General features: G+C 38.5%; 1 protein-coding gene across 2 annotated transcripts in view; it reads left to right on the forward strand.

The window, feature by feature from the left end:
• Nucleotides 1–27,414, forward strand: part of LOC121421021 (homeodomain-interacting protein kinase 2-like) — a 100,488-nt gene extending 73,074 nt beyond the window's left edge. The window contains exons 5-15 of one of the 2 annotated variants that reach the window (XM_041615606.1): nucleotides 992–1,134; nucleotides 3,340–3,468; nucleotides 4,835–5,006; nucleotides 10,155–10,343; nucleotides 10,989–11,090; nucleotides 21,333–21,509; nucleotides 22,116–22,243; nucleotides 22,973–23,105; nucleotides 23,748–23,920; nucleotides 24,323–24,661; nucleotides 25,348–27,414. In XM_041615606.1, coding sequence (XP_041471540.1) covers nucleotides 992–1,134; nucleotides 3,340–3,468; nucleotides 4,835–5,006; nucleotides 10,155–10,343; nucleotides 10,989–11,090; nucleotides 21,333–21,509; nucleotides 22,116–22,243; nucleotides 22,973–23,105; nucleotides 23,748–23,920; nucleotides 24,323–24,661; nucleotides 25,348–26,635 — 2,973 coding nt within the window. In that variant the 3' untranslated portion in view covers nucleotides 26,636–27,414. The remainder of the gene's footprint in view (nucleotides 1–991; nucleotides 1,135–3,339; nucleotides 3,469–4,834; nucleotides 5,007–10,154; nucleotides 10,344–10,988; nucleotides 11,091–21,332; nucleotides 21,510–22,115; nucleotides 22,244–22,972; nucleotides 23,106–23,747; nucleotides 23,921–24,322; nucleotides 24,662–25,347) is intronic. The other variant, XM_041615607.1, reaches the window with a different exon arrangement.
• Nucleotides 27,415–27,689: the final 275 nt, after the last annotated feature.

Consider the following 27,689-nt stretch of genomic DNA (forward strand, 5'->3'; position numbering starts at 1 on the left):
GCATTGCCAATGTGAAGATCTCCATAGCATTAGTGATTGCAATATTCAAAAGCTCATAACTTTCTCATTACTTGTCCGATTTTTCTCAAACTTTCGTTGATCTGTTTCTTTGATTTTTCTGTTTTCACACAAGCTATCTTGGTCCAAAGCTTTCATTCTCCTTTAATATTGAAGACAACTGTCACACTCATGCTTCCCGGGCAGTTGATAATGCTTTGGGAGTCGAATGAGCTTTATACCTTGAACCTCTACTGTTATAGATTTATATAACAACTGGCTTTCCATAGTTAACCACAACTTAAAACCAGAGTTTGAATTAAACCGACTTCAGAATACAACCAATGAGGCTGAGAGTAGAATCACTGCAGTAGTGAGTGTAAGCTAATCATAAATTCACCATTAAAGGGGAAGTTCAACCTGAAGAAAACTTTGTTGTAAAAATAGCAGAAAAAAATAATAAAAAATATTGCCGAAGGTTTGAGGAAAATCCGTTAAAGAGTAAGAAAGTTATTAGAGTTCAAAGTTTTGGATTTGTGACGTCATAAACGAGCAGCTGCCCCATGTGTTGTGTAATATAAAATGCATGAATTTCAAATTTTGTATGGTTCCTGATGTCTTAATTTTGTTTTCTTTTCATGATCGGGTGTAAAATGATTTGTCTATTGATATACAAAAGGTACAGTGAAAACCATTTTCAATTTTCTGAGAAAATGACATTTCATTGATTTTTTACCATTCGCAATGTAGGAATGCTGCTCGCATATGACGTCACAAATCAAATTATTGAAATTCTAATAACTTTTTAATTATTTGATGAATTTTTCTCAAACCTTCGGCAATATTTTTTATTATTTTTTCTGCTATTTTTACAATAAACTTTTTGTCAGGGTGAACTTCCCCTTTAAAATAAAAAGGGGAACACACGGCATAGATTTAAATATCTGGATCCAGTGTGAACTCACCTCTGTATTTTTCTTTTGCTTTATAATAGAACCCTGAGGAACACGAGACAGAGACTAGCGTAAAATCCAAAGAAGCAAGAAAGTACATCTTCAACTGTCTGGATGACATCGCTGGGGTCAACCTGCCGACCGACCTGGAAGGAAGTGAATACTTGGCTGAGAAGGCTGACAGGTAATAACTACTTCCTGTTTGTGACCTTAGACTTGAGGTTACTCCAAATTCTGACTAATGAATGGATATTAGGACTATGGTAGCATTTACTTTTTCGACTTTTAGAGGATTTGGGGGATTGGGAAAAGAAGGAAGGAAAAAAAAGTTTGGCATATTTGCTGACCAAGGAAGAAGTGGATACCTGGTGTGTGATGACAGTTACATGAATTACTTCCTCCTTGTGACCTTAAACATGAAGTTTATACACTACTGTGACATGACTTTTTCTGTCTTTCTATTGTTATATTTCATTAGAGTTTTATAGGAATGCAGGGGAGGGGAGAATGAATGATTTATTGATTGACCCCCCCCCCCCCCGAAGGAGGTAAATAAAAAATAAATACCTTGGGGAGGGGTAGGGATTGTGGGATGGGGGGGGTAAGGGTGTGGGAATGGAGAATGAATGATTTATTGTCTGACCCCTGAAGGAAGTAAATACCTTGTGGAGTATGACAGATTACACCTACTTCCTTTCTGTGAACTTCAACTTGAAGTCACGCTGTTCTGACTGATACATCGTCTTTCTTCATGAGTGAAAAAAAATTGTGGTGGTAGAGATGGGGACTTGACTAGAAATGATTAATTGGTTGACTTGCCGGGCGACCGGGAAGGAAGTGAATGCCTGGGGGAAGTCAAACGAGTAATGCTTCCTCCATGTGACCTTAGATGCGCAGTCATGACACACTGCATAATTGGATAATTTCTGTAGCTGGTAAACATATGTTTTAATACAAGGAGGCCTATAACAGAACATGACTTGTGTACTTTATGACATTGTATATGTAAAAAAGCATAAATGAAAAAGCTTATAACAATGTCTTCTACAAAATGATATACAGCCTAACTGACTTGACTGCAGTAGTTAATACATTGAAATAGTTGTAATATGGTTCAGATACGTAGATATGTGTTGAAAGCCATTTGAAAATAAATGTGTGCGTCTGCTTGCATTAAGCTTTACTACATGTATATATAGTATTTTCTTTTACAATAATATAATGCTCAACTAATTTTCCTGTAAATCTATTGAGTTTAATTGTTAAAGGACAAGTCCACCCCAACAAAAACTTGATTTGAATAAAAAGAGAAAAAATCAACAAGCATGACACTGAAAATTTCATCAAAATCGGATGTAAAAGAAGAAAGTTATGACATCTTAAAGTTTCGCTTCATTTCACAAAACAGTTATATATGCACATCTTGGTCGGTATGCAAATGAGAAAATTGATGACATCACTCACTATTTCTTTTGTATTTTATTGTACGAAACATGAAATATTTTGATTTTTTCGTCATTGTCATGTGAAATGAAGTTTCATTCCTCCCTGAACACGTGGAATTCCATTATTTTAACGTTTTGTGACTCAGGCAAGGAGGTCCTAATCGTCAAATTCGTAAAAATTGAAATATTGTATAATTCAAACAATAAAAAACAAAAGAAATAGTGAGTGACATCATCGACTCTCTCATTTGGATTTAACTGGCTCGTTCATAGAACTGTATTTTGTTACAAATAAGCGAAACTTTGAAATGTCATAACTTTCTTATTTTACACCCGATTTTGATGAAATTTTCAGCATTGTGCTTGTCTGATTTTTCTCTAGTGATTCAAATCAACATTTTTCTGAGGTGGATTTGACCTTTAAAATTTGTACAGTATAAAAGCCATTGGAAACTGTATTTCTTTGTAAGCTTGCATCCGTTGAACCAATGTGATAATCTTGAAACTTGAAAATATCACATATATGAATAAATTATAAATGTGATGTGTGAGAAATCAAGTGTAAGTAAAGAATCAACTTGTAATAAGTTAATTCAGACTGCAAGATTAGCTGTTCTGTTTCTGTTTACAACGGGTAACTCCCATAGGAACTCGGCAGGACAGCATTTTTGCTGGTAAACGCCAAGCTTGTATATAACCAATTACCTAGGAAACATTTATGTCTAGGTTAATCAGTCATAAAGGCTGATCTTATAGATGACAGATATTACTCTTGGGCCTTTTTTATCAAAGTGGAGACAATGGCAGCATAGGGATTTGAACTCACAACCTTGTGATCACGAGTCCAATGCTCTATCCATTGGACCCAATGTACACTTATGCAGCTTTAAAAAGTTGATATAGGAATGAAATTTATGTTATGTTTATATGTTTGGTTGATTTAGGAGAGAGTTTGTGGAGCTTCTGAAGAAGATGTTGACTATAGATCCAGACAAGCGGATCACCCCTCTAGAGGCTCTCAACCATCCTTTTGTTAGTCTGACTCATCTGGCGGAGTATGCTCATTGTAGAAAGTAAGTATCATCATTCCTTCTATCTATCATTGTCTTTCCATATATCCTCTTCTTCATCCTCTCACAATCTATCCTCTCTTACATCCAGAGTTGCTAATTTTCCGGATTTTTCCGGAATTCCGGATTTTTTCCTTTGCTGAAAAATATTCCGGGAAAAAAAATCGATTGTCAAAGTGAAATCCGTAAAAATTTGCCCTCCAAATCTTGTCACGGAGTTCGCTACGGAGAGCGCAATTTCAATTTTGGATGGCCAATTTGCGCAGACGGAAAATTATTAGCGTTGTGCGCAGCATGAAGTTTAGCTGGTACTGTACTTGCACGGTACGCGCGAGCAATACATTGTAGCAGTTGCAAACGCCGCCCTATACCCTGCAGGGATACGGGTGTCAGCGCTATCCCAGTCGGGCGATCGCCCGGTAGAACCGCTCGAAGCACGGCCCGGTGTGGCTGCAATTGCCTGCTGCTGCGTGAGTGATTGGTTGTCTGCCGCGGGATTTCAGCTGAAAACCTATTTGCTACCATGAAATATGTGTTCTCTGGTGCGTATTCATCAATTCATATGTGTGAACTATCCATCATTTTGATAGAAATTGTGATTTATGGATTTTCAATAGTATAGGATTGTCTTGTTGATGAGTACAGTGAGTGAAAAAGGGCACCCCAGCTGCTACGTACACCCGTCCCGAGTCGCACCCATTGGCCGCAGCATATTAACCCGCAGCAGGTTAACCCGTACCGTAATGAGTACGGGTTACATGATATGAAGTTTATTATGTCATTAATTATTTGTTATGTACTACTGTAGATTAATGATTTCAGCCCTCTGAAGAATAAGAAAACGTTCCAGCTTCAGGGGGCTTCGCCCTTGACCCCGCCAGGGGCCCTGGGCGGGCCCCTGGACCCCCGGCCTGGGTTTTCAGGATTTTTTTTAGCTATCAGTTAGCATCTCTGTACATCTTACAATTCCTCAATATCATCAAGCAGAGTATCAGAGTATGCTCATAGAAAGTATCATCATTCCTTTTATCTATTCTGTTTTCCCCCACCTTCACAATCTAGCCCCCTCTCTATCTTTTATGCACATGTAGAATCCCTCCTAGAGTGGCCTAAGTGTTTGCTCACGGTAGAAAGAATTTTTCACTCCTTCTACCTATCTCCTATTGATCTTCTTTTCTCTCTCTTTTGTTATCTGACATTCCCTCAGCCAAAATAATGGCAACCAGCAGAGTACGGTCATTGTAGAAAGTAAAGATCCACATCATTCCTCCTATCTAACCACTTATTCTTTTCCTTCCTTTTCTCTCCTCATAGAATATTTATTAAAAAGTATATTGCTAACTCGGTTGTGTAATTATCCCTGACATAGCACCAAGGCATCCGTGCGAGCCATGGAGGTGTGCAAGCGGGGTACCCAGCTCTTCGAGGGCAACCTTCCCAGCGTCCCGGCCAGCTTTGGCGGGGTCATGACCCCTTCGGCCAGCGCAGGAAACCTCAACATCGCCTTCAACAACCAGATCAACGCAGCCATTCAGAACCAGGTAAGAGAACATCATGGGTAAAAGAAGTATAGCATTTTAAATCCATTGTGCAATTCTTAATTTTGTTTTGCTCAGTTTGAGTTTTGGTGTAGAAGTCTAATTTTTGATAGGGAATAGTTGGACGGAATCTGAATTGGCTTATCATATGCCACAATGCTTTATTAAGAACAACAAAGTTTAATAAACATAATTCAGGCTTGTTTAAAATTGTGTTCCTTTCATTACCACATGCTTGGTGTAGCAACCACAGTAAACAACATTTGGTACCAATATACTATATAAACAGTGGGGGGGGGATGGATATTATGACTTTAGTGAGTCTATGTACAGCTTTGGGGAATGTAGATTCCTTTTTGCTTTTCCACACTGATAATAGTAAAATTATGTTAATAATAACCCTCAGAATGAAAACATTGCTGGCAACCTGATGATGAATTTATGATCAATGAAGCCCAAGGAGGGATTCATGTTATGAAAGCTCCAATACTTGTTGTTCTCAAGAAAATATATATATGCATGCCGTTTGTGGGGTGGCATTTCAATTGTCCGTTGCTCTCGCCCGCAGTTACTCGGATGGTGTCGTAACCATGGAGAAACATTAGTTATTAATGGATGGACGCAAGCCTGGAGCTCTCTTGAAGCGCCTAAGCACGCCATGTTAATTAGCTATCCACCCACACTTGATCAATTGAGTGTTGGAGGCAAAAACAAAGAGATGCATATCAAAGCTAGACTGGGCGATGTATCACTTTGTTTTGAGGTTAATGATGCGCTGCACTTGAGATGTTTTCAAAATTCAGAACTGATTCATTTAAAAAATGTCATTGCCAGCAACAGCAGTAAGAACAGTTAAGCAGGAAATTAAGTTTTAGGAAAAGTTAAAAGAAGTAATGGTATTAATTTATGTAAAACATTGGAGGCAAAAATAAAGAGATGCGTATCAGAGCTAGGGTGGGCGATGTATCACTTTGTTTTGAGGTTAATGATAAATTCCAGTATTGGTAACAATCTCAAAATGACTTTTTACAGAATCTAATATAATGACCACCCAAGTGTCTGTTTGTATGAATAAAAAATATGTGCCAAAGGATTCTGGAAGAAATTGTGTAATTGCTGAGAAATAAGCAAAATAAGCGCGGATTCTGTCACTTCCGTGGGGTCTTTATTCCAGCAATAATGATACACTGTCCCACTGTCCCATCTGTGTTGGTGATCTTCAGTGTGAACATTTTTCAGCGTAGATTTCAAGATTTCACAAACTTCAGTTTATGTAACTGTATCAGATCTAGATCCTCGATGATATACTGACAATTAAGCCTGGTTTTACAGACTTTCTCATGAAGTCAGTGTTTACTGCAACTACTGGTATTTCTCTTTAATGATGAGCTGCACTTGGAGTGTTTTTTTTTTCAATTCAACTAATTGATTCATTAAAGAAATGTCATTGCCAGCAACAGCAGTAAGAACAGTTAAGCAGGAAATTAAGTTTTAGGAAAAGTTAAAAGAAGTTTTAAATGGTATTCATTTATGAAAAACATTGGAGGCAAAAACAAAGAGATGCGTATCAGAGCTAAGAGTGGGCAATATATCACTTTGAATGATGAGCTGCTCTTGGGATGTTTTTAAAATTCAACCAATTGATTCATTAAAGAACTGTCATTTCCAGCGACAGCAATAAAAACAATTAAGCAGGAAATTAGTTTTAGGAAAAGTAAAAAAAAGTATTAAATGGTATTGATTAATAATAAAACTTCATCGGAGGAAGCATCACTGTTAATGACTACTCTTTAAATGACCTCCCATTAGTGATACTATGAGTATCAAGCAGTGTTTGAGCTGACAAGAAGCCAGTTCACTGTTACCTGATGATCAACTTTTCTCAAATGTCCTTTGCAATTTTTCATTAGGATGTGCACTAACATTTTCAAACGAAGATGTTACGTAAGTTTAAGATTCTAAGAATGAAAGGCATTGTATACATTTGTAGGGCAGGTGACTAGAATAATACATCAGGGGTATTAATGTTTGGTTTTTTAATCTGTTTGTTTTATTGTCTGCTCCTGGCACATTTTGACTACAGTTTGGGCTACTGTCAAATACCAGTGATGAAGAAGACTGTGTTTCTCTTCAGCTTGGATTTGATGAAAAGAATATTTTAAAAGGCATACATGAATAATCATCAAATCACAAATGCCTAGATGTCAGTGGATTTGAAAACCACCTTCATCTTTATCTCAAATGACCTTTTACTGCTTGTGCGCAGTTTACAACCGTGAACAGGCTTAGAGGTGTGAAGTCCCACCCATTTATACATTTCTGTACAATTTCTTATAATTTTTTTTCATTTCAAAGTTCAAACCATTGCAGCATAAACCAATAACTTCAGGGTTCCCAGCCCATCATGGAAAATCATTTTTTTTCCAGTCAGGGAAAAATCAGGGAGTTTGATTTTAAAAATACCTCATAAGGAGGGGGGGGGGGGGGGGGAGGGGGAAATCAGGGAATTTCTATCAGCCCAAAAGTCAAAAGCATGGTCGTCAGTCAGACTCTTGTCTATATTTTGTTGCATATCAAAACAACATCAATGTGAAAAGACACCCCCCCAAAAAAAAAATAAAATAAAATAAAGCTAGCATCAATAATCTTTTGTGGATATAAAAACCATGGTCAGTTTCATTCAAATTCTCCCCCCCCCCAAAAAAAAAAAATTAAATAAAATAAAATAATGAAAAACTGTCCAGAACAAAAATATCTTAGTAACTTCCCACCATCCTTTTATCAGCAATGCTCACTTTTGATTTGACTCAATCTGTGATCGTGGCTTCACCATCATTTTTATGAGAGTCACATCTACATGAATTGAATTGAACTTATTAGAATGTCACTGGCATTCGCCAATATTTTGCTCAAAACAAGAAGTACACAATAATACAAAACAAATATACAATTCAAGGAATATAAGCAAATAAACATGTAACCAAGGCATGTGACTTTTCATTTTACTCAAAGCTAGAGCGAGAGGTTTGTCAATGTTATTTATAGGGGATTGTAGAGGCTTATAATGAATTGCAGAACTGAAACCAATCGACCTAAATATATCTCGGATCCTTTTTTGCCTATTGTTCATGGCTTTAGAATAGGTTGACCTAACATTTGTTGTTTAGAAATGGGATATCAGGTTATGAGTAATAACCACATAGAAAGTTCTTAAATAGGTTTTGATTAATGTTTTGAAAGCCTGTACAAAATTTTAATAAGGTGAGTTATAGGATTAGCACTATAACACTTCAGAATTTCTGTAATGCAAATTCTACACTATAGTCACCGTTCAAACTGATTTTCAATGATTGATTCTTTGGGAAAATTTGAACCGATAGTTGAGTGATATTTTCATTCTCGTTATTTATACAAGAGATTTTTCAGCAACCAGAAGGATTGGATTCAAATAAATACATGGGCCCGTATTCTGAAGTCAGGTTTAACTTAAACTCAGGTTTAAAGTTGTGGTTTAAGTATGGGAAGCCAAAAGTATCAAAATTTTTATTAAGTTGTATGTTTCATATGTTTACTGTGCTCTTTCCGCTTTCATCGATGATGAAGACAATCATCTATTTATACTTCCTACACAATTATGAATGATTTGAGAGCCAAATGAGCTGAAGTATGATATCTGTACTGTTAGTGATTTATGTAACAATTGGCTATCCATACTTGAACCACTACTTTAAACCTGAGTTTAAGTTAAACCCGACTTCATGATCTATAAACAACAAATCCAAATATTTGAGAAAGAATGCAAGTATGATAACCTCAAGAGAAAAAATGATAACCACAGCAATAAACAAAAAATGATAGTAATGCTCTTTTTAATATAAACAAAAAGATAATGTAGAATTTGTCATCAACTCAACATTTATAGTCAATACAGTTACTACAATTTTGATGCACCTATATACAGTTGAGGCCGAAAGTTTACATACACCCATGGAATTCAGTGAAATTTGTTCACTTGCCAAACATCATTGAATTTTCTATATCTTCAATAATATGAATACTACCATGAAGAATTTGGTATCGAATGAAAGAGCATATTGAGCTCTTCCACATGATTGGAATACCGTTGAGATCAAAAAATATTTCAGGTGGAATTTTCTTTGAAGAAAAAAAGTAATATTAATGCCATTGTATTCTATTGTTAGTTTTTATATTTTCAAACATTGTTTCATAAAAATATAAAGATGTCAAATCTATGATTTATATTACATTTTCTATCATGATATGTCACCACTGAACAAAAATGTGTAATCTGAAATGTTTGTTTTGAGAAGTAACTAGCACAAATATGAAATGTTTTTGTCAAGTTTTTATTTTTAATTCGTCTAAAATATGAAGATTTTTGGGGAAAAAATTTCACCTAAATATTTTTCAGCTCCTGGTGACAAAGCAATGTGATGAAGGGGCATGACATACTCATTAATTTGATATCAAATTTGTCATGATAGCACAAATATTTTATAAGATACAGTAAATTCTATGACGTTTGACAAATGTCAGCTTTTCTTTGAATTTCCTGGGTGTATGTAAACTTCTGGCCTCAACTGTATATATATATATATATATATATATATATCTCTTTAGTTCCTAAAAATGTTGAAATGCTCTCAAATAAATTATCATATCTGGAGCAGTTCATGAAGTATGAAGAATATCGAAAAATTGGGTTTGGGACATACACAATGATAATGAGAATTATACTTGTGATATACCATATAGAAATTATCACTCGAAAGTTTCTCAACACTTTAGTGCAGCAACTGCTACAAAGAATTGTTTCCTGCCATAAATTAAGGATCATTTCATGTAGACAGATGCAGAAAAGTTGCAATTGCTTCAAGCACACTTAATTGCTAGCCAAGCAAAAGATCATGCCTGAGCAATTGCGTGCTTAAACCGTTTTCTTGACTTCAAAAGCAATTGCTAGCAGTGTGAACGATAGCGACGTCATGCTGGTGTGAACACAACTCACAGAACAAAGGATGGACCTCCAATGCAGAGTTGTGGCCGTGCAAAACATTTTATGCTTTCAGAATCAAGCAAAAGCCTAGAAAATTATTTGACTCAATGACCTTTTAACCTTTCCATTGTTAGGCACACTCGCAGACGTTGGGTACCTCGATCCGGTCCCAGGCGCCCGAGTTCCCATTCCTCCAGTACCACCTCCAGTCCGGTCCCTACATACCGTACCAACCACCGCAGATCGCTCAGAGGGTGTCCCAGAACACCAACCAACAACAACCGGCAACCACCCAGTACCCAAGACCAGATCCCTTTCAACAGGTAATACCATAGTTCTTGTATTTTATACTCTGGTAAAGAGATGGCCTGTCTGTAAAGAATTTACTTCAAATTCCTAAAAGGGTGTCCCAAAACACCAACCAAAAATGACCACCAACCACGCATGACCCAAGGCCTGATCATAACGTTGGAACATGAAAAAAATGAAAATCCATAATTTATTGTTCGAAATAGACATGAAATGAAATACTCTGGAAATTTGCTTTGCCCAATTGATCGTGGGCCCGGCAGCCACCGTGCAGCGCCAGATCGACGAGGCTCTATCCCTTTAATTGTTGAACGCCAAATAGGGTAGCAGCAACTCCCATCTTTTAACGTCTTTTGGTCTGACGCGGCCGGGGTTTGAACCCCCGACCTCCCGATTATGAGACGGACGCTCTACCAACTGAGCCAACACACCGGTGTTAGCTACATTGATGTAGATTAATAAAATATTCAGGAAGGTTTGAAAATATTTGTTGTTGAATGTAAAAATCCAGCCTTAACTTTTGACCTATACTGTATATAAGTCAATGGAATTATTAGGGGCATGCTGCATTATATATTCTGGATAGGTCAAAAAGAAGTCTTCAGTTTACCAGAACCATACCTTGCCTTTATCAATGAATTGACTGTAAATGTTGTTAGCCCCTACAGGTCTACCCTGTCAGAGTGGACAATCATGTCGCAATGGTCAGTCAAGCCCCCCAACCACAGAGTCTACAGATTCAGCCTCAATTATTCACACAGGTCAGTAATACATTGTCTGTTTGTCTTTATGTCTCTTGATACTGGTCAATTTTTTGTGTGTGTGTGTGTGTATTGGTTTGTCTGATGGCAAGCAGTGGCCAGTCAGGACCCTATGTTTGTCTTTGTCTTTGTGCCTTTTTGTACGCATGTCTTCCTATATTTTATTTCTATCACTGTCTCGTTTTCACTGTTTTTCCTCCCTTTATGTGTGTCTGTATCAGGTTTAATGTCTTTTCTTCCTCAAATGTCTCCTTTTTGCTTCTTATGTTTTATTTCTGTCACTGTCTCGTTTTCACCGTTTTTCCTCCCTTTATGTGTGTCTGTATTGGTCTTAATGTCTTTTTCTTCCTCAAATGTCTCCTTCTTTTTGCGTGTCTTTTTGTATTTTATTTCTATTACTTTTTCGTTTTCACTGTTTTTCCTCCCTTTATGTGTGTCTCTATTGGTCTTAATGTCTTTTTTTTCCTCAATTGTCTCCTTTTTGCTTTTACCTCCTTTCTCTTTTCTGTTCTCATCTATAATTTTGGTCTATCTGTTTGTATGGCTCTGTCAATATGTCGTGCTCTATCTCTTTCTCCCTTTATATTGTTTATTTTCTCGGTCTTTCCATTTCTTTCTATCTCTAGTACCTCACTTTATGCTTATGCGTATCCTAGTCATTAAAACTTCCCCAATGCCTATCTTCCTTTCAGAATTTAAAAGAATATTTATGAGGTGATGAGGGCTTGACGGGAAATCGTGTGGTTTTCAGGGTATCTTGATTCCAATCCCATATGGCATGGAAAATGGCAGAAATAGATCACTCTGGAGGATTTCCAAACTTAAAAAATGATGAAAGATGACCAGAAAACATCCAGTTTCCTAAATGAATATTAATAGGAACACACCTTAGGAGGGAGAGAGAGGGGAAGGGGGATTACAAGTGACATTCAAGCTATTTTTATCAAGCTTTGACATAATTTGTGGTTTGATATATTTACCAGATTAATATTTTTCATTTTTACATGCTCTGAACAAGAAATTTAATGACCCGATCTTATGATACATCAGAGTGTTTTATTTTCAAAGTATACCCTGTTGTGCGTTCGGACAGGTTCTGTGTCTGGACAATCTACATTTAACAGCCATGTGGAAAAATTAACAGCAAAGTTCTATCAGTTTGTAGTACAAAATGTTTGGCAGTATTATAAAGAACAAATATGTAGAAGATTACAACTAATGAATTTTTACAACCAATGAATATATTTGTGTGTAATTCAAAGCAGAAAAAGAAGGCTTCAATACTTTAAAGTGTCCAGACATGGTGCCCCCAGCCTATATTTCATTTTATCCTTTAATTAGGTCTTTAATCTTTCATTTTTGATCTGTAGTGTTATAGAACTAAAAGAGTGTTCCTTGAAGCATACAGACTTTACTTTCCACTGACTGAATAGTTTTGAGCCAATCAGATGCAATGATGTCAGTAGCTTTTAACAGTTGTGGATGATATTTGTTTCATGACATAACCCCCCCCACATGCACACTTTCTTCAATAAACTTTGAAAGTAGATGGTCTTTCTCAAAATTTTATCAATTTCCTCTCAAGAGAGTGTTTTCAGAAGTTCCTACTGATATTTGAGAACGATGCCCTTTGTAGGTGTATGAGGGATTCAGTGGACTTCCTGGAAGTATTCCTGTGAGTTCCTTGAAAAAAAATATATATATATATTGGGAGCTCCCCTCTGAGACATTAAAAAAGACTAACATCGAGTGGTTATTTATATCAAGTAGAGACTGTTGAAGAGTGTCATTTGTTTATTCTTTTCGCATTTTCTGTTTTGAATTAAAAATGAGCAAGCTCTTTTCTGTCTTGCAACAAAAATCAAGCTGTGTTCCCAAACATCATTCTCAAAGGACACCCAGTGCTTTTTTAGAACCATTTAAATTCCAAAAATTATTTTTCTACAAGGTTTTTTATTTACTTTGACATTTTTTAATACTAATTTTTCAGATCTCTAAATGTTCCTTTTAGAAGTTCTATTTCATGTAGTTCACATTGCCAACACGAACCAGCTGGTTTCTGTGTAAAAATCACAGAACTCAGAAGTCAATGGGTTAATCGCACCCTCTGAATGTTGTCTAGGAAGTTTCTTTTAAGAGTCTATTCATGGGCTCTCTTACGATGTCCCAACAAGGAAGATATCTTCAAGAAGTTCCTTTGAGCTTTCCTGGAGGATTATCTTCAGTGGGGTTCCTCTGGAGGGGTTCCTTCAGAGGCTCCTCGGGGGGTCGACTTTGGGGGTTGGATCGGTTATTAATATCCCTGACTCATTGCAGTGATGAAGCGAGATTCCAGGTGACGGGATCGTGCAGGCGCTACGGAGTAATCTACCGTGGATCAACCCTCGCATTATCTGTTTGACATGTGCTCTGCTAAGGGGGTTGGGGTGGGAGGGAACATGAGGGGGTCGAGGCTACGGAATAGTCTTGCAGGCACAAAGCCCTTATTGAAATTTGGATCAACGATTGGGTCTTTGGAGAAGTCTAACCAGTCTTATAGCTGGTATGCAAATTTCCGTTACGAGAAGCTATAGCGCTCAAGCCCCATTCAGCTCCTTAAGTCTGCAATCCAAGAATTTTCATTTGCAGACTTGGAAGGGCGGGGGGGGGGGAGGGAATGAACGTTTGGTATCATGGAAATTTTGTCTTTTTTTAAAGAGTTGAAGAAATAGCGTTGGATTGTTCAATGAAAGCATAAGCCCTGTATATTGTACCCTTTGCTATGGAGTATGGGAAGGGGATGGGGGGTATAAAGGTGGCAATTGAACAGAAAAGAGAATTACTAAGATATTTTCAGTTACGTGACTAAAAAAGGTGTAGTCATCATCTGAGGCAAACCGTTTTTGTTTCAGGAGGAGGAGGGATGGTTGAGGAAGGGTGGTGGGGAGAGGATGGGGAGGGGATGGAGTTTGTTTTGAGCTAAAATACATTAACATTTTCTGGCTTAAACACGGGCATTAGCCCCAACTTAAAAAAAATGTATCAACTCCAAGGGGTGCCTGATCAGTAGAGGCAATACCTTCATAGGGTTAATCTAGGGACCGGTTCTTGGAATTGAGTCTGACTCATTTGATGTGGTTGAGGTAATATTCCAAGGATGGTTTTGAGTTATGATGAGGCATTAATTCGAATATGGCATATTTTCTTGGGGGGGGGGTGAATAAAGACATAATTTTAATGACTCAGCCGCCTGTTTTATGGAACATTGGTATGAAATGTACAATTCTGCCAACCCAAACATGCTGTAGAATGGTCTGAGGCAGAGTAATGAGAAATGGTATTACCAATTATACGTGACATCACCCCCCCCCCTCCACAAAATACTACAAATACTTTGGCTTCTGCTGCTACTACTATTCAAAAATGGCATGTTTTCTGGGGTGTGATTAAAGACATAATTTAATGACTCAGCCGCCTGTTTTATGCAACATTAGTCTGGACTACTGCTGCTGCTGCTACTACTACTACTACTACTGCTAGTCTGCTACTACTACTACTTCTACAAAATAAGATTTCAAAAAGTAAATAGAAATAAATGAATGAGGAAATGCAAAGGAAAACTTAGGAATAATGAGTACTTAGAAGATTAAAATGAAAAAAAAAAATCCTTGCAAATGACTATCCCCACCTCGCCAATGGCGAATTCTGAACCTCCCTCAAAGCCCTACTTTTTTCTTTGCCAACTGCATAATCACTCGACTCTCACATACCATGGGTTATCTCTTATGCCTGGGCCACATGACGCCTGGTGCCAGACACTCTTAATTGCAGGATACCTCTAATCACCTTGTCCAGAGTCTAGGCAGGAACTATCAATGCATGTAACTCGCACGGCCTTGCCCATAACAAGGAGGAGAAATGCATCCGGATTAGACTTGATCCCCAGTCTCCTCTTTAATTTGTCCGTGCAAGTGATACGTGCTCGCCCCTTCCTGGAGTACATGTTTTTGTCTTGCAATCCCATATTGTTCGAGATGAAGTGCTTTTGGAATGTTATTATTAATTGTTTCTGTTTCTGTTTATGGTAACTCCCTTAGGAACTCGGCAGAACAGCATTTTGCTGGTAAACGCCAAGCTGGTATATAACCAATTACCTAGCAAACATTTTACGTCTCGGTTTAATCAGTCGTAGTGACTGACCTTATAGACAACAGATGCAACTCTTGGGCCTTTTTATCAAAGTGGAGGCAATGGCAGAGTGGGGATTCGAACTCGCAACCTTCTGATTATGAGTCCAATGCTCTAACCACTGGACCAAGTATCCTCCTTTCATAGTAGTTTGGAATGTAAATGACTGAACCATTACAATTACAAATCGTCTCTCCTCTCTATATTGGCCATTGATATGAAAATAAGATCCAAATAGGGGAAGTGTGATGTTTCAAATGGCGCAGGCACATTTCCCTAACGGCGGCCGCATGGCGAGTCGAAAACGGCTGTTTTAACCTTTTTTTTTTGTAATAGCTACATATAGGTGGTTTGAATAAAAATGACTGTAATGGCTGTTTTCGACTCGCCGTAGGGCTGCCGTAGGGAAATGCTACTGCAGCATTACCTTAATGAACTAACAATAAATCAGAAAACATAAGAGGGATAGTTATGTTAGAAATATATTAGGAAAAACGGTCAGGAAGTAATGATACTATGTTGACTGTATGAAGATGGGAGGGGGAAAACAGACATCCCATATTCATAAAATGGGGTTTAAATCAAATATCCACCCAAAGAAAATTATTTCAGTTTGGTGAGATTGTTTGATGCTTATTTTACACAAAGGGAAATGGATGTTTATATGATTTGGGAAAATGAAATAGGAAATCATAAAGTAAAGCCAGATGCATGCAATTTTTAGAAAAATGTATACATGGTTGGGAAATATAAAGTAAAACCAGATTTATATGATTTGAAGAAAAAGAAAAAAAAATAGAAAAAAAAGAAAGTAAAACCATATTTAGAGACAACTAAAAAAAAAGGAAACTAGAAAGTAAAACCAGATTTATAATACAATTTGAGAAAAAGTTGGGAAATGAAAGAAAACCCAGATTTATACAATTTGAAAACAAATAGAAAAATAGAAAGTAAAACCATATTTAGACAGTTAAAAAAAGGAAAATAGAAAGTAAAACCATATTTATACAATTTGAGAAAAAAAAGGAAAATAGAAAGGAAAACCAGATAGGGGAAGTGAAAGTGAGATAGGATTGTAGAAGAATGGAAGAGAACAAAAAGGGAAGAGGGAAGAAAAGCTAAAGAGTGAAAGCTAGTGAGAGCGAAGCAAGTACACACACACAAAGGGAAGTTAGTCAGAAGCAGGAAATTCATAGCATTACCCCGGCCCGATCCAAGGATGTAACACCTGGCTTATACATGGGACTTCAACCTAGACGGAACGCTTAACCTCGTCAATTCTGTTTACGAATTCGCCTTCGATAACTATCCTCTAATATCCTCGCTCTAAATTGTTGTTGCTCTTTTTTTTTTGCGGTTGAATCACTTTGGTAGGATGTACATGTGTTAAGTGCCCTGAATGAATACAACTAAAATCAAGTAAACAACACTGGGGGGGGTGGCGAGGAAAGATTTACGATCAATTGTAGGTTTCTGATGCATTTTGACAGTATCAGTTGCTGCAAGAAGCAGACGCATAATCGGGTGAAAATTTGTAACAGTTGGATTAATTTTTTAAAATCAATTAATTTTTTGAAAAGTTTTTATGGGTGATTGTGAATCCCAAATTGTGATTTATTGCAGGTTGTTTTTATCATGTTGTAATGTTTGAATGTTGTATCTCATTATTATAGTAGAATTTCTTCCCCTCATTTATTTCTTCTCCCCATCACCCCTATGATTCTGATTGGTATAACCCATTGTTCAGTTGATGGTATAATGATTGAGATATATACCAATTTCTATTTGGGGGTTAGAGGGGGGGAGGATATTGAAATTTGACACAAAGGGGCAGATGATCATTGATGATTGATGATCATTGACGGTGTTAACTTGAACAAAGCGGTCAGATCATAAGATGAGAGGAGGGAGGGCGGCGACAAAGAAAGAGAGTCGTCGGGCGAAAATTAAAAGGTATTCTTAGAGGCAGGAAACCGTTGCTATCGGGCGCATCAAGGAGCAAAAGATGAAATGATACCAGTGGCAGACTGGCTATAAATAAATTACAATAACAGGACAACATTTATTATGTAGTCCCACGTATATCAGATTTAGGAAGTAGCATGGAGGCTTTTGGATTTTCTGTTGGGAAGAAAGCTTGCCATATTTATCGTGAAAGCGCAGTCTTTCCTCTCTAAAGATCACAGTGACGTCTATATCTTGCTATGTAGTCCTATATATTGATATTCTATGTGGGATTTGTGACTATGACTGTCTCTTGCTCGGTCATGTAGTGTGGCCCTGCATACTGCCTTTGTGTGTTGGGCTTTGTCTTCACTCATACAATCAAACTGCTTGTAACAATATTTGAGAAAGTCTATGTCATTTGGATTGTTTCACAAAGGAAATGGATATGAAATATTTTTTGAAAATGAACAATTGTTCTAGCAGCATTCCATTGGGCAATTCCATAAAATATGTATGTCCGACCCCCTATATGAGGGACCTCCATGAAATTTTCTATCTCTGATTTCTGGTTCATTTGATAGTCTGGAATGCTGTCAAATGACCATGACATGGTCGGTGTTTGAAGTGAAGTAAAACTTGAGAAAAATGGGGGTCGGATGTGCAAAAGAAAAATTATTTTACAGAATTTCCCCATTGTATTAACTTAAATTATTTCCCTCTAGGGTTATTTATACTTATTTTTCAATGGGGAACATCAACCAATTTTGTAGCAGCTTCCAGTGAAATCTTGTCCCAAACAAAGCTAGTCATATGCAAACTATATACATGTAGAGGACACTGAATTTTTTTTTTTTTTCTTGCCATGCTGGTATTGTTTGTATAAAACTCAAATTACTGGCACAGCAATTTGTTGAAAAAATTAGAATGAAAATTAGCCTTGTTTTGAAGTAGGTCTCCAACTATTTCCTGTGCAAAATCTATCAAATCTGTTCACCGATTCGTGTAAAACGTCTTTCTACTACTCACAAAGGTCATCAAGGGCCTAGAACAAACGCCTTGCCTCCAACAGCTGTGACCATTTGCGCTAATCCTAATTTGTAGGTCATGTTGTGAAATATAACCACTTCAAGAACTGTAAACATGATTAGTGTATGACCTCGGTTTAGTGCATTTTGCGTTATACTTCTATACAAGTGCTAATATAAGGCAATGATCAACTCATTCAATCTAGAACTGTGTCAGTTAAAGAATGTCTTTATCAGTGTTATTAATGTCTGATGTTAGATTGTTTGCTTTGGATACAGAATAGAATTTGAATTTGAATTGAATTGAATTTTGAAATGAATTCTGATGCAATGGGATTTTTTATTTATACAGTATGCCACTTGTCAGTATTTTAAACTAAATAATTGTAATCTGGTCGAAAAGGGGGTATATTTTTAAGATCTTTTTTAATAGTGACATTGAAATATCTTGAGCTATGTTGCGTTGGAGGTGTGGGATATGTAATACTTGCTTGTTATATTCTAAAATCTGTATTTCTCATTAACTTTTATTCAGCAACAGGTTATTTTTTATAGGGGGGGGGAGGTAGGGAGTAAATAAACTATTTTTATTTTCTTTATTATTATCATCAATAATACTTTTATGCTTACTCTTACTCTTACCCTTATTATTATTATTATTATTATTATTCCTTGTAAAGATTTGTGATTGAGTATTGTCCAGAGCTATTTCGGTGACGAACCCGAGTGATAAAAGTCATGAACTTTGTTTATTTGTAAGGATAGGAGTGGTTAGAGTCAGCCTCTGTGTATGGCTCATAGTAATATGTACCCTGGAGTATAGACAATAGGAAATAGATTCGGGAAGTGAGCGGATCATCTGCTCCTAACACACTCTCTCTCTATTTCTCTCTCATCCTTGTACTCTTTGTCTCTTTTTCTTTCTCTCTTTTCATCCTAGCACTCTGTATGTTCCTTTTGCAGCTTATTTTTGTTGCTTTCTCCGTTTCCAGTTTCTCTCTCTCCCTTTCTCTCTTATCCTTGTACTCCCTGTCTCTCTTTCTTTCTTTCTTCTCATTCTTGCACTTTGTATCTTTATTTTGCAGCTTATGTATTTTTGTTGCTTTTTCCTTATTCCCCCTTGCTCTCTCTGCTTTCTCGTACACTCTCTCTATCATCTGTCCTGTGTCTCTCTTTCATACTTGCCCTTTGTTATATGATTGCAAAAATATTTTTTATTATTATATATTCTTGGCCCTGTATAAAAGATAAAATCAGTTATGCAATTAACCCAGAGACTACTGAATTCTGTAATTTTGTAATTCACATAGGCTTTGTACAGTGATCACCCAGTTCTAGGAGGGAATTGGTTAAGTGTAACTCTTTGGATAATCGCCCACAAAAGTTATACAATAGAATTTTTTTTGTTTTATGTTCATCTTTATTTGTTTGTTTTTCTGCTTTCTATATAGCTCTATATTTGTATCTATTTGTTTATATTTGTTTGTATGTCTATGTGCTTGTCTGTCTGGTTGTTTCTCTGTGTATACCTCTTGTCTTTCTCTCTATCTTTTTACTTCTCTCTCTCTTTTTACTTCTCTCTCACTTTCTTTCTATCTCTCCTCTCTCTGTCTCTCTCCCCTTCCTTCCCCCTCTCTGCGTCTCGCTATCCCTACTCCGTGACTCACCTTCCTAAACCCTTTTCCCTGTGCTATTAATAGCCGGGTCACAGCAAGCAAGGAGGCAGCCATGGCTGTATGGTAAATCCATCGAGTGCTTCAAGCGCAACAAAGCCCTTTAATAGCAAGCTGTAGACGACAATAGGAAATCAATGCGTTGTAATGCTAGCACTGAGTTGCCAAGATTGCTATTGTTTCAATTCCCAATTCAATGTTCACCCCTCTCTCACTATGTCGTTATATCTCATTCTTATATTTGTTTGTTTTATGTTGTAATACAGAAAACCATCAACATATTCAGATTGAAAACAACGAAGATTGCTATCGTTTCCATTCCTCATTCATTATTCACCCCACCTCTCACTTCTTCTCTCGATCTCATTCTTAGATTTGTTTGTTTTATGTTGTAATTCAAAAATTATCAAGATATTGAGATCAAAAGCAATGAATGAAGATTGCTATTGTTTCCAGTCCTAATTCAGTGTTCACCCCACTTCTCTCACTACCTCTCTCTATGTCATTCGTATATTGGTTGGTATTATATCATAATACCCAAAACAATAAACATTCTAATTGAAAACAATGAAGATTGCCATTGTATCGATTCTCTCTTTGATGTTTACCCCTCTCACTGCCCCTAACTCCCTTCTCTCTCTGTCTCATTCTTCCAGTATGGAGTGTTTTGTTTTTATATTTGATTAACAAACCTATGAAATATTCAGACTAAAAACAATGACTGGCATTTTGACAGTTTTAGTAGTAGGGCCAAGATTATCAATGGGCCTCAAAGTGTTTTTGCCCCCCCCCCCCTTCCCATTATTTCATATTTCTTCTTTTGAACAATAAATAAGTACACTATTCTTTGTATTCATAAACACATGAGAAGAATGTTCATTGTATTAATAGCAAAGAAGTGCCAAAGCCTTCCATTGTTTATCACTTGTAAATTACATGTACATGTAGTACATTGGTTTTAAAAATTGAATAATGGATTAGTTTATGCACGACATCAAACCATAATAGAGAAATATTTTGCGTTTTTTTTTTTGGGGGGGTGGGTTCTATCTAGTGTTACCAGTTTGTAAATTTGTCTTAACATGTAGTTCAGGTACGAATAGTGACTTTTCAGCATAATTCAATACTAATTATACTATACATTTATTGTATGTAGGCTTTGCATTTTCCTGGAAGTTATTGTTTTTCAGTCGTTGAAATATCTGAGAGCACTGTTGCCAATTTGAGTATTCCATTCTCTTTATTTTCAGAGTTGTTCATTAAGTTCAAGATGCACATTATTCTATGGGTTCTGAGAACTGTTGCCAATTTGAGTCTTTTACGTTTTGTTATTTTCACAGAGTTCATCATTAAGTTCAAGATGCACAATATTCTATGGGTTCTGGGAACTGTTGCCAATTTGAGTCTGTTATTTTTCTAATTGTTTTCAGAGTTCATCATTAAGTTCAAGGCACACGACCACGGTGGTAGCACCCATAGGGCAGAGAGGTCATGGTGCGAACCATTCGATTCAGCACGTCGCGTTACCGATGGCTGTGGGTAGCTCAGGCACGCAGCAGGGGTGGCCACCTAGGCCGGCCGGCCAGGGACAGACCGTATTCTTACCGGTAGGTTCTCACCAATTTATCAAGAGAGGGTTCTGGGAGCTTTGTGGGTGAAGCAATTATTTGAATGGAATACATTCCTGGGCTCCGTAACACAAAGGTTTGCGATGAATAGCAAATATGAAAGAACACTTCTGGTTGGCTCCTAGTCAGTATTTTGCGACAAATGCGCGTGTAACATTGATCTTAATTGGTCAATTCATTAACGATTGATCGCTAATCTTTGTATTACGGAGCCCTGGAGGGTGTTTCTTAAAGCTGTTGGTAAGATACGAATGACTTTACGCACAACCGGTGACCCCTTCTTGTACCGAATGATACATCCCTATGTCACTAATTCAGGATATGATATAAGACATGATTCCACTCGTTCGTAAAGTTGTGCATAACTTAACAAGCAGCTTTATGAAACACCCACCTACAATTTAGAAAATATGTTATTGGAAATTATATGCTGTAAAGCGCTTTGAGCCGTTAATGGAAAAAGTGCTATCTAGATAAAAAACTAGCTATTTTTATTATGGTTCTTATTTTTTTTTCCTTGGCTTGTTTCATGTTTATATTCGTAGCACAAATCATCAGTTAGGTACTTCTTATTTTATATTTTAGAATGGGCCAGTCCAATCATGGCCGCCCAACGGAGGCCAAGTATTCCTGTCACCATGGCAACAGGGGGCAGCAGCAGTGACACAGCAGCCAGTCATTCCGGAGGCACAAACCTTGACTGAGACTTGGAGGTAAGACAAACAGACAAGATAAGCAGACACAGACAAGACACAAAGGCACAGACAGACAAGCAGATGCACATGCAGACAAACTGACATGTGCAGACACATGCATGCAAACAGTCTCAGATAACCAAACTGTACACGGTTATCGATAGGTTTATAGTTACCCTTAACAGACTCGGACAGACAGACACAGAGATGCAAAGCAGACACATTCAGAGAAACAGACATTAATCAGACAAGTAATTGACAAACAGGCAGACAGATAAACAAACTGGCATGCAATTTTGTCTCAGATGTACCCAGTAGTATGTCTGCTAGCCATTTAGTAATTATAGCCTACAGGTGTCAGAATTTTTTTTTTTTTAAGGTCCCGCTTGTCAGAGATTGGCATCCCATAAGCTAAAAGTCATGAAAAAGAAATTTTTGTTTTCCTAAGAATTACATGATCATCTATTTGCGATATATTCAAGACAATATATGATCAGATCGTGCCATTCAGGTTCCATTTGATAGCTTTGTTAATCCGCATCTAAATAAATCAGTGAGTCGTTGATTTAAGGAGATAAAATAAGATAAGTATAAAGAGAAAGTTCTAGATATGAACATGTACATTTTCCAGAAGAATCTAGGTAGGAAAGAAGATAGTGATTGTTGCCGCTACACTATTTAAGATGGGAATGTAAGATCATATGCAGGTGGCACTTACGCATGCTTCCTTTTGCCATGTTCTTCCAGACGGCAGTATGTTTCTGCAGCCCCAGTATCGTGGCGTAGCTCAGATGAATCAGGTTTCATCACAACGGAGCCCAGCCCGGCCCTATTTCATATGGACGTAGGAGAAGGGACCTTCTATGATCATGGCATCGAGGTGAGCTCTCTCTTGAAATTCTTTTATTTGTTTCCTGCTTCCACATGACTTTCCATCCCAGCTTAGCTCTGAGAAAAAGAAAATGGTTGACATAGAATTGTCATTTTGCCTGCGTAGAAGGAGGCATAGGCGCTGCTTTTCCTATGGCGGCAATGCCATCAACATTAAAATCATAACCAAGGTTCAGTTTTTGAAATGTCATAGCTTTGAAATCTTAACCTTTTTGATTTCTCATCATAACTTTAAATATGTATGGATCTACTCCATTAAACATTTCTATGAAAGGGTAAAGTCCACCTCAATGCAAAGTTAAATTGGATAAATGGATACAAATCAAATAAGCACAGCAATGAAAATTGCATTAAAAAATGTTGACCCTGCTCTGTCATATTATATGGTTGATTGGAAGAGGGCAACATTTATTTTTGTGAAGAACCAAGTGGACTAAATCCACGGATTACAACCGTTACGGAATATGAATCAGTTTAGAAATTACCATGTGAATATCCAAACATGTTAAATGTTTTCTGCTCAGTCACTCAATCGGGAAGTAAACACGGAATTTACATCAGAACGTATCTCATTAATATTCCGTAAGGGTTGGCAACCCTGCTAAATCGTTTCTTTCCTCTGATCCTGCAGAGAGCTCAGTTTCCATCAGGTCATCACTTCCACCCGATGATACCGGTCACGCCCCAGCACTCTCTGCAGCACTCGCAGACGTGGGGTACCACCAACAACCTTCCCCACGCATCGGCAGCCAACAACAGGGGCGGATCGCAGCACAGGCTGGCTCGGAAACAAGGGGATAAGAAGTGAGTGTCGTTGGCTCTAGGAATCGGCAACTGATCTGGGGCCTGTAACGCAATTGATTTCCATTGGCTTCAATGCACAACCATCGTGAAAATCAAGCATACGATTATTTGCTAACCTTTGTGTTACGGGCCCAGGTGTTGGTTGCAGAGTGGGTTGCGATCAATATCAATCGCAACTTAAATTTCATCCTATCTAGGACCCAGTTGATAAGAGTTGCTATGATCATAGCTTGCCATCTGATGGTATCTATCATAGAATCCTTGATTTGATTTTGATTTGATATTATTTAGACATGGCTAGACAAATCTCCCTCTTAGTATGTTGATAGGCACATATAGAAATAATGTGATATAAAGATGCCTTTAATAAACCCCATCTTCATTGGATCATTTTCCCAATAGAACACACACTGCATTCAGCAGCAGTCTCTCGCCACAGAAGAGCAAGCGCATCAAGGGGAACACGCCTCCGATGGCGTCGGAATCCCGGGCCCACGGCCGCCGGACCCTCAACACCACCACCACTACCGCTACGGAGCTGCGTCTTAGCCCTGCGTTGAAGCAGGAGAGGGACCAGGACACCAAGGGTGACGGGATCTTGACCGCTGGCAGAGGAGCGAGGATATCGTCGTACGCCAATAAGCGGGAGCCGATCGTGATTCCGGACTCGCCGAGCCCGACTCCAAGCGTCATCACCATCAGTAGTGACAGCGAGGACGAGGTGGTGCGACCAGCTAAGGGGTAAGATTTTCGCTTTTAGGTCTGGGAGACAGGATGAGGAGAAGGTTCTTCATCAATGCCCATCCCCAAGAACTTCCTGTGTTTTTGATTGGCTAAGAAGCACAGGTTTTACTGTTAGTATGTTAACTGTTAGTATGCTGTTTTTTTATCACAGGCTTTTTGGGTAAAACATCTGACACAAGTCCTGTCCTGAAGCGCTTCCTAGGGAATTTTGTTATTGAATCTGTCGATGACTTGATAATAAGGTCTCATGTTAACAATCAAATGATAATGCTACACTTTTCCAGAGACTTCACTCAAACATTGAAATGATATATCATTGCACTTGGCCTCATTTTGGCTTGCCCCTACAAGATGAAAGCACTTTCTCCACTCCCTTTGGATGCTCCTAAAGTTAAACTTTGTAGGAAAATATTGTTAGGACATCAATAATTCATGATTTCTTTTTATCCCTGATACAGTAAAATTACCGATACCCAGTGCCCTCACTAGTCTTTGGTCCTGTTACAGTAGGTCTTCCTTTCAATGATTGAATTGGGAATACTGGTGCACAAAATAGAGCCATCAATCGACATACATACTTCCCCTCCTCAATGTAATCTCATAGTATGATCATGCCGAAACTGCCAGCATATGTTTTAAGATGTGATTAAATGTATATGATTGTTATATTTCTCTGCTTATAGATGTGAAGACAAGGGATGTACAGCGTGCAATGACAACAGCATCACGCACAGTTGCTCTTTGAGTAGCTCGAACAGTATCCTGAGTGCAAGTCCCGAAGCTGGCCACGCCCGCCACAACATCCCTTCATCGCCAGGCTCCTCCTATTCATCCTTAGGAATGTCCCCCATCAACAAGACTGGTGACGACGTCGTCAAGGGGAGCAGACCCAACGTGGTGAGCTGCGTGACCATCCCCGACAGCCCCAACCCGAGCCCGGACACCAGGACAACACGGAAGGGTGGTCCTCGAGGGGACGCGGAGAAGCAGACCCTCACAAAGAGTGGAGCGGGGAAGAAAAGGTCGTTTAGTGATGTGAAGGATAATACGGTGAAAGTGGTGAATGAGGTTGCTCGGGGGAGCGGGGTACGGAGGGGCGTTGATAGGATCAAGGAGGAGATTGATGTTGATGATTTTGGGGAACGATCGGTTGGGGTACAGGGTAGTGAGACGTCAAGTGCGCTGGTTGGAAAAGCCAGTGATTTGAGACTGAAGAAAGAGCGGCCGATGAACCATCGGACAGACTCTGCAATTGCCTTCATCAATCTTCCGTTGTTACAGACGGAGAGCGCTGGAGGCTCAAATGTGGAGACCCCGTCGATACCGCCACAGCCATCGTCGACGGCTGCGAATAACAATAATAACTCGAGTAGTAGCACATTACCGTCCCTCCCTAATAACAACAACAGCAACTTGTCAACGTCGGTACTAGCATCGAGAGGTGATGCCTCTAGGAAGCGTTCCAATCGGACAGATCAACCTCAAACCCAAAGAACAGGCAACCAGGTGACGCACTCACAACTTGGGACAGTACAAGAGAGACAGCTTCACGTCGCAGCCAGTGCTGCTCTGTCAAGAACGACTGCAGCTCACCTTGGTAGCCCGTCCCACAAGCCAAAGGCGCCTCCTCACCACCTGCAGTCAACGTCGCAGCTGGTGAGTTACTCCTACGGCAGTACGCCCATCAGCTCACCGGGAGGAGCGTTGCCGACCTTGGCCCAGCATCAGATCCACTACCGCCCCGCCAACATTCCAGGCCCTCTCCCACCGCAAGTGCTGCACTCGCCCACGGTCCCGCCCCAAGTCTACCACCCCTCGCCCATCCCTGGCCCACCCCCGCACCAATACCACCATCATCCTCCCTACAACAGGCCTCTGTACGTCCGGTCTCCGTCGGGTAACATCTACAGTACCTACCCGTTGAGTCCGACCAGGGCGCGGCCCTACCAGTATGTCTACCAAGGCGATTGACTTCTGTTGGTGCAAGACAAGCTCTCCCAGCTGCATCTCTGAGGCCCTGCCGTCTCATCGATTGGCTTCTTCTAGACTCAGGATGGGTCAGGGTGGTGCCTTCAAGAGATGATGACTCCTCATCTTGGGCACAGGACCACAACACTACAGAATAACATCAAGGGTTGAGATCGAAGAATTATCAGCACTGATAATAAGAATTACCATGTGTGGGACTAAGAAATGAAAATTTGATTTATTACTATATGTCTCATGATCTTGGTAGAGTACAGAGAGTGATTTAATTGTTTTGTTTCACATTCGTAGCAAACCCAATTGCAGCTACCTGCTTCATGTTGTTAATGAATTATATATTATTGCTACGCTTTAAATTTAATATTTAGTTTCGGAAATGGGCAAGCCTTTTAGGCATACTTGTATTTGTACGTGAGAGTATAAAACATAACTGGATGTTTGATTAATTGATATCAAGGGATACCCTTGAATACTGCATGGGGATCCCCAAATAATATGATAAGGGGAAATCCCTATTATATTTGTGTAGATTTCAGTCAGAATTTTTTTTTTAGTAATTATTGTATTCAGAATTTCCAGTGAGCGCCGACAATAGCGTATTGGTCATGGCAAAATGAAATTAAGTGCTTAGATTGAAATTCATTAAATCAAATAATTTGTCCAGAATCACAATTTGATGAACAGTAAAGCTTTATTACTGGAGCCGACCGCTAGCTACGTTGGTTGACAATTACACGCAGTAAAGTCATTTTAGTGTTTAGCTTCTTAAAAAACTAAAAGCCTACTGTAGCCGTATTAGAGCTAAACAGTTCAGTTTTGGAACAATTATGGTGGTTATTCTTAATCACAACATGGGAGAAAATGTCGCATTCAACTGCTCATTTTTACTCTACCGGTAAATTTCACTTGGTATTTGATACTTTCCCATTTTTATCCAACTTAAGTTTAGGGATGCCATCTTCCAGACGAAAAGTTTTTCTCTTTTTTTTTTTTAATTTTCAGCAATAGAAATTGCTTTTATGATGTTCAAAAGGCTCCA

The sequence above is a fragment of the Lytechinus variegatus genome, chromosome 9, assembly GCF_018143015.1.
Source record: "Lytechinus variegatus isolate NC3 chromosome 9, Lvar_3.0, whole genome shotgun sequence".
Lineage (NCBI taxonomy): Eukaryota > Metazoa > Echinodermata > Echinoidea > Temnopleuroida > Toxopneustidae > Lytechinus > Lytechinus variegatus.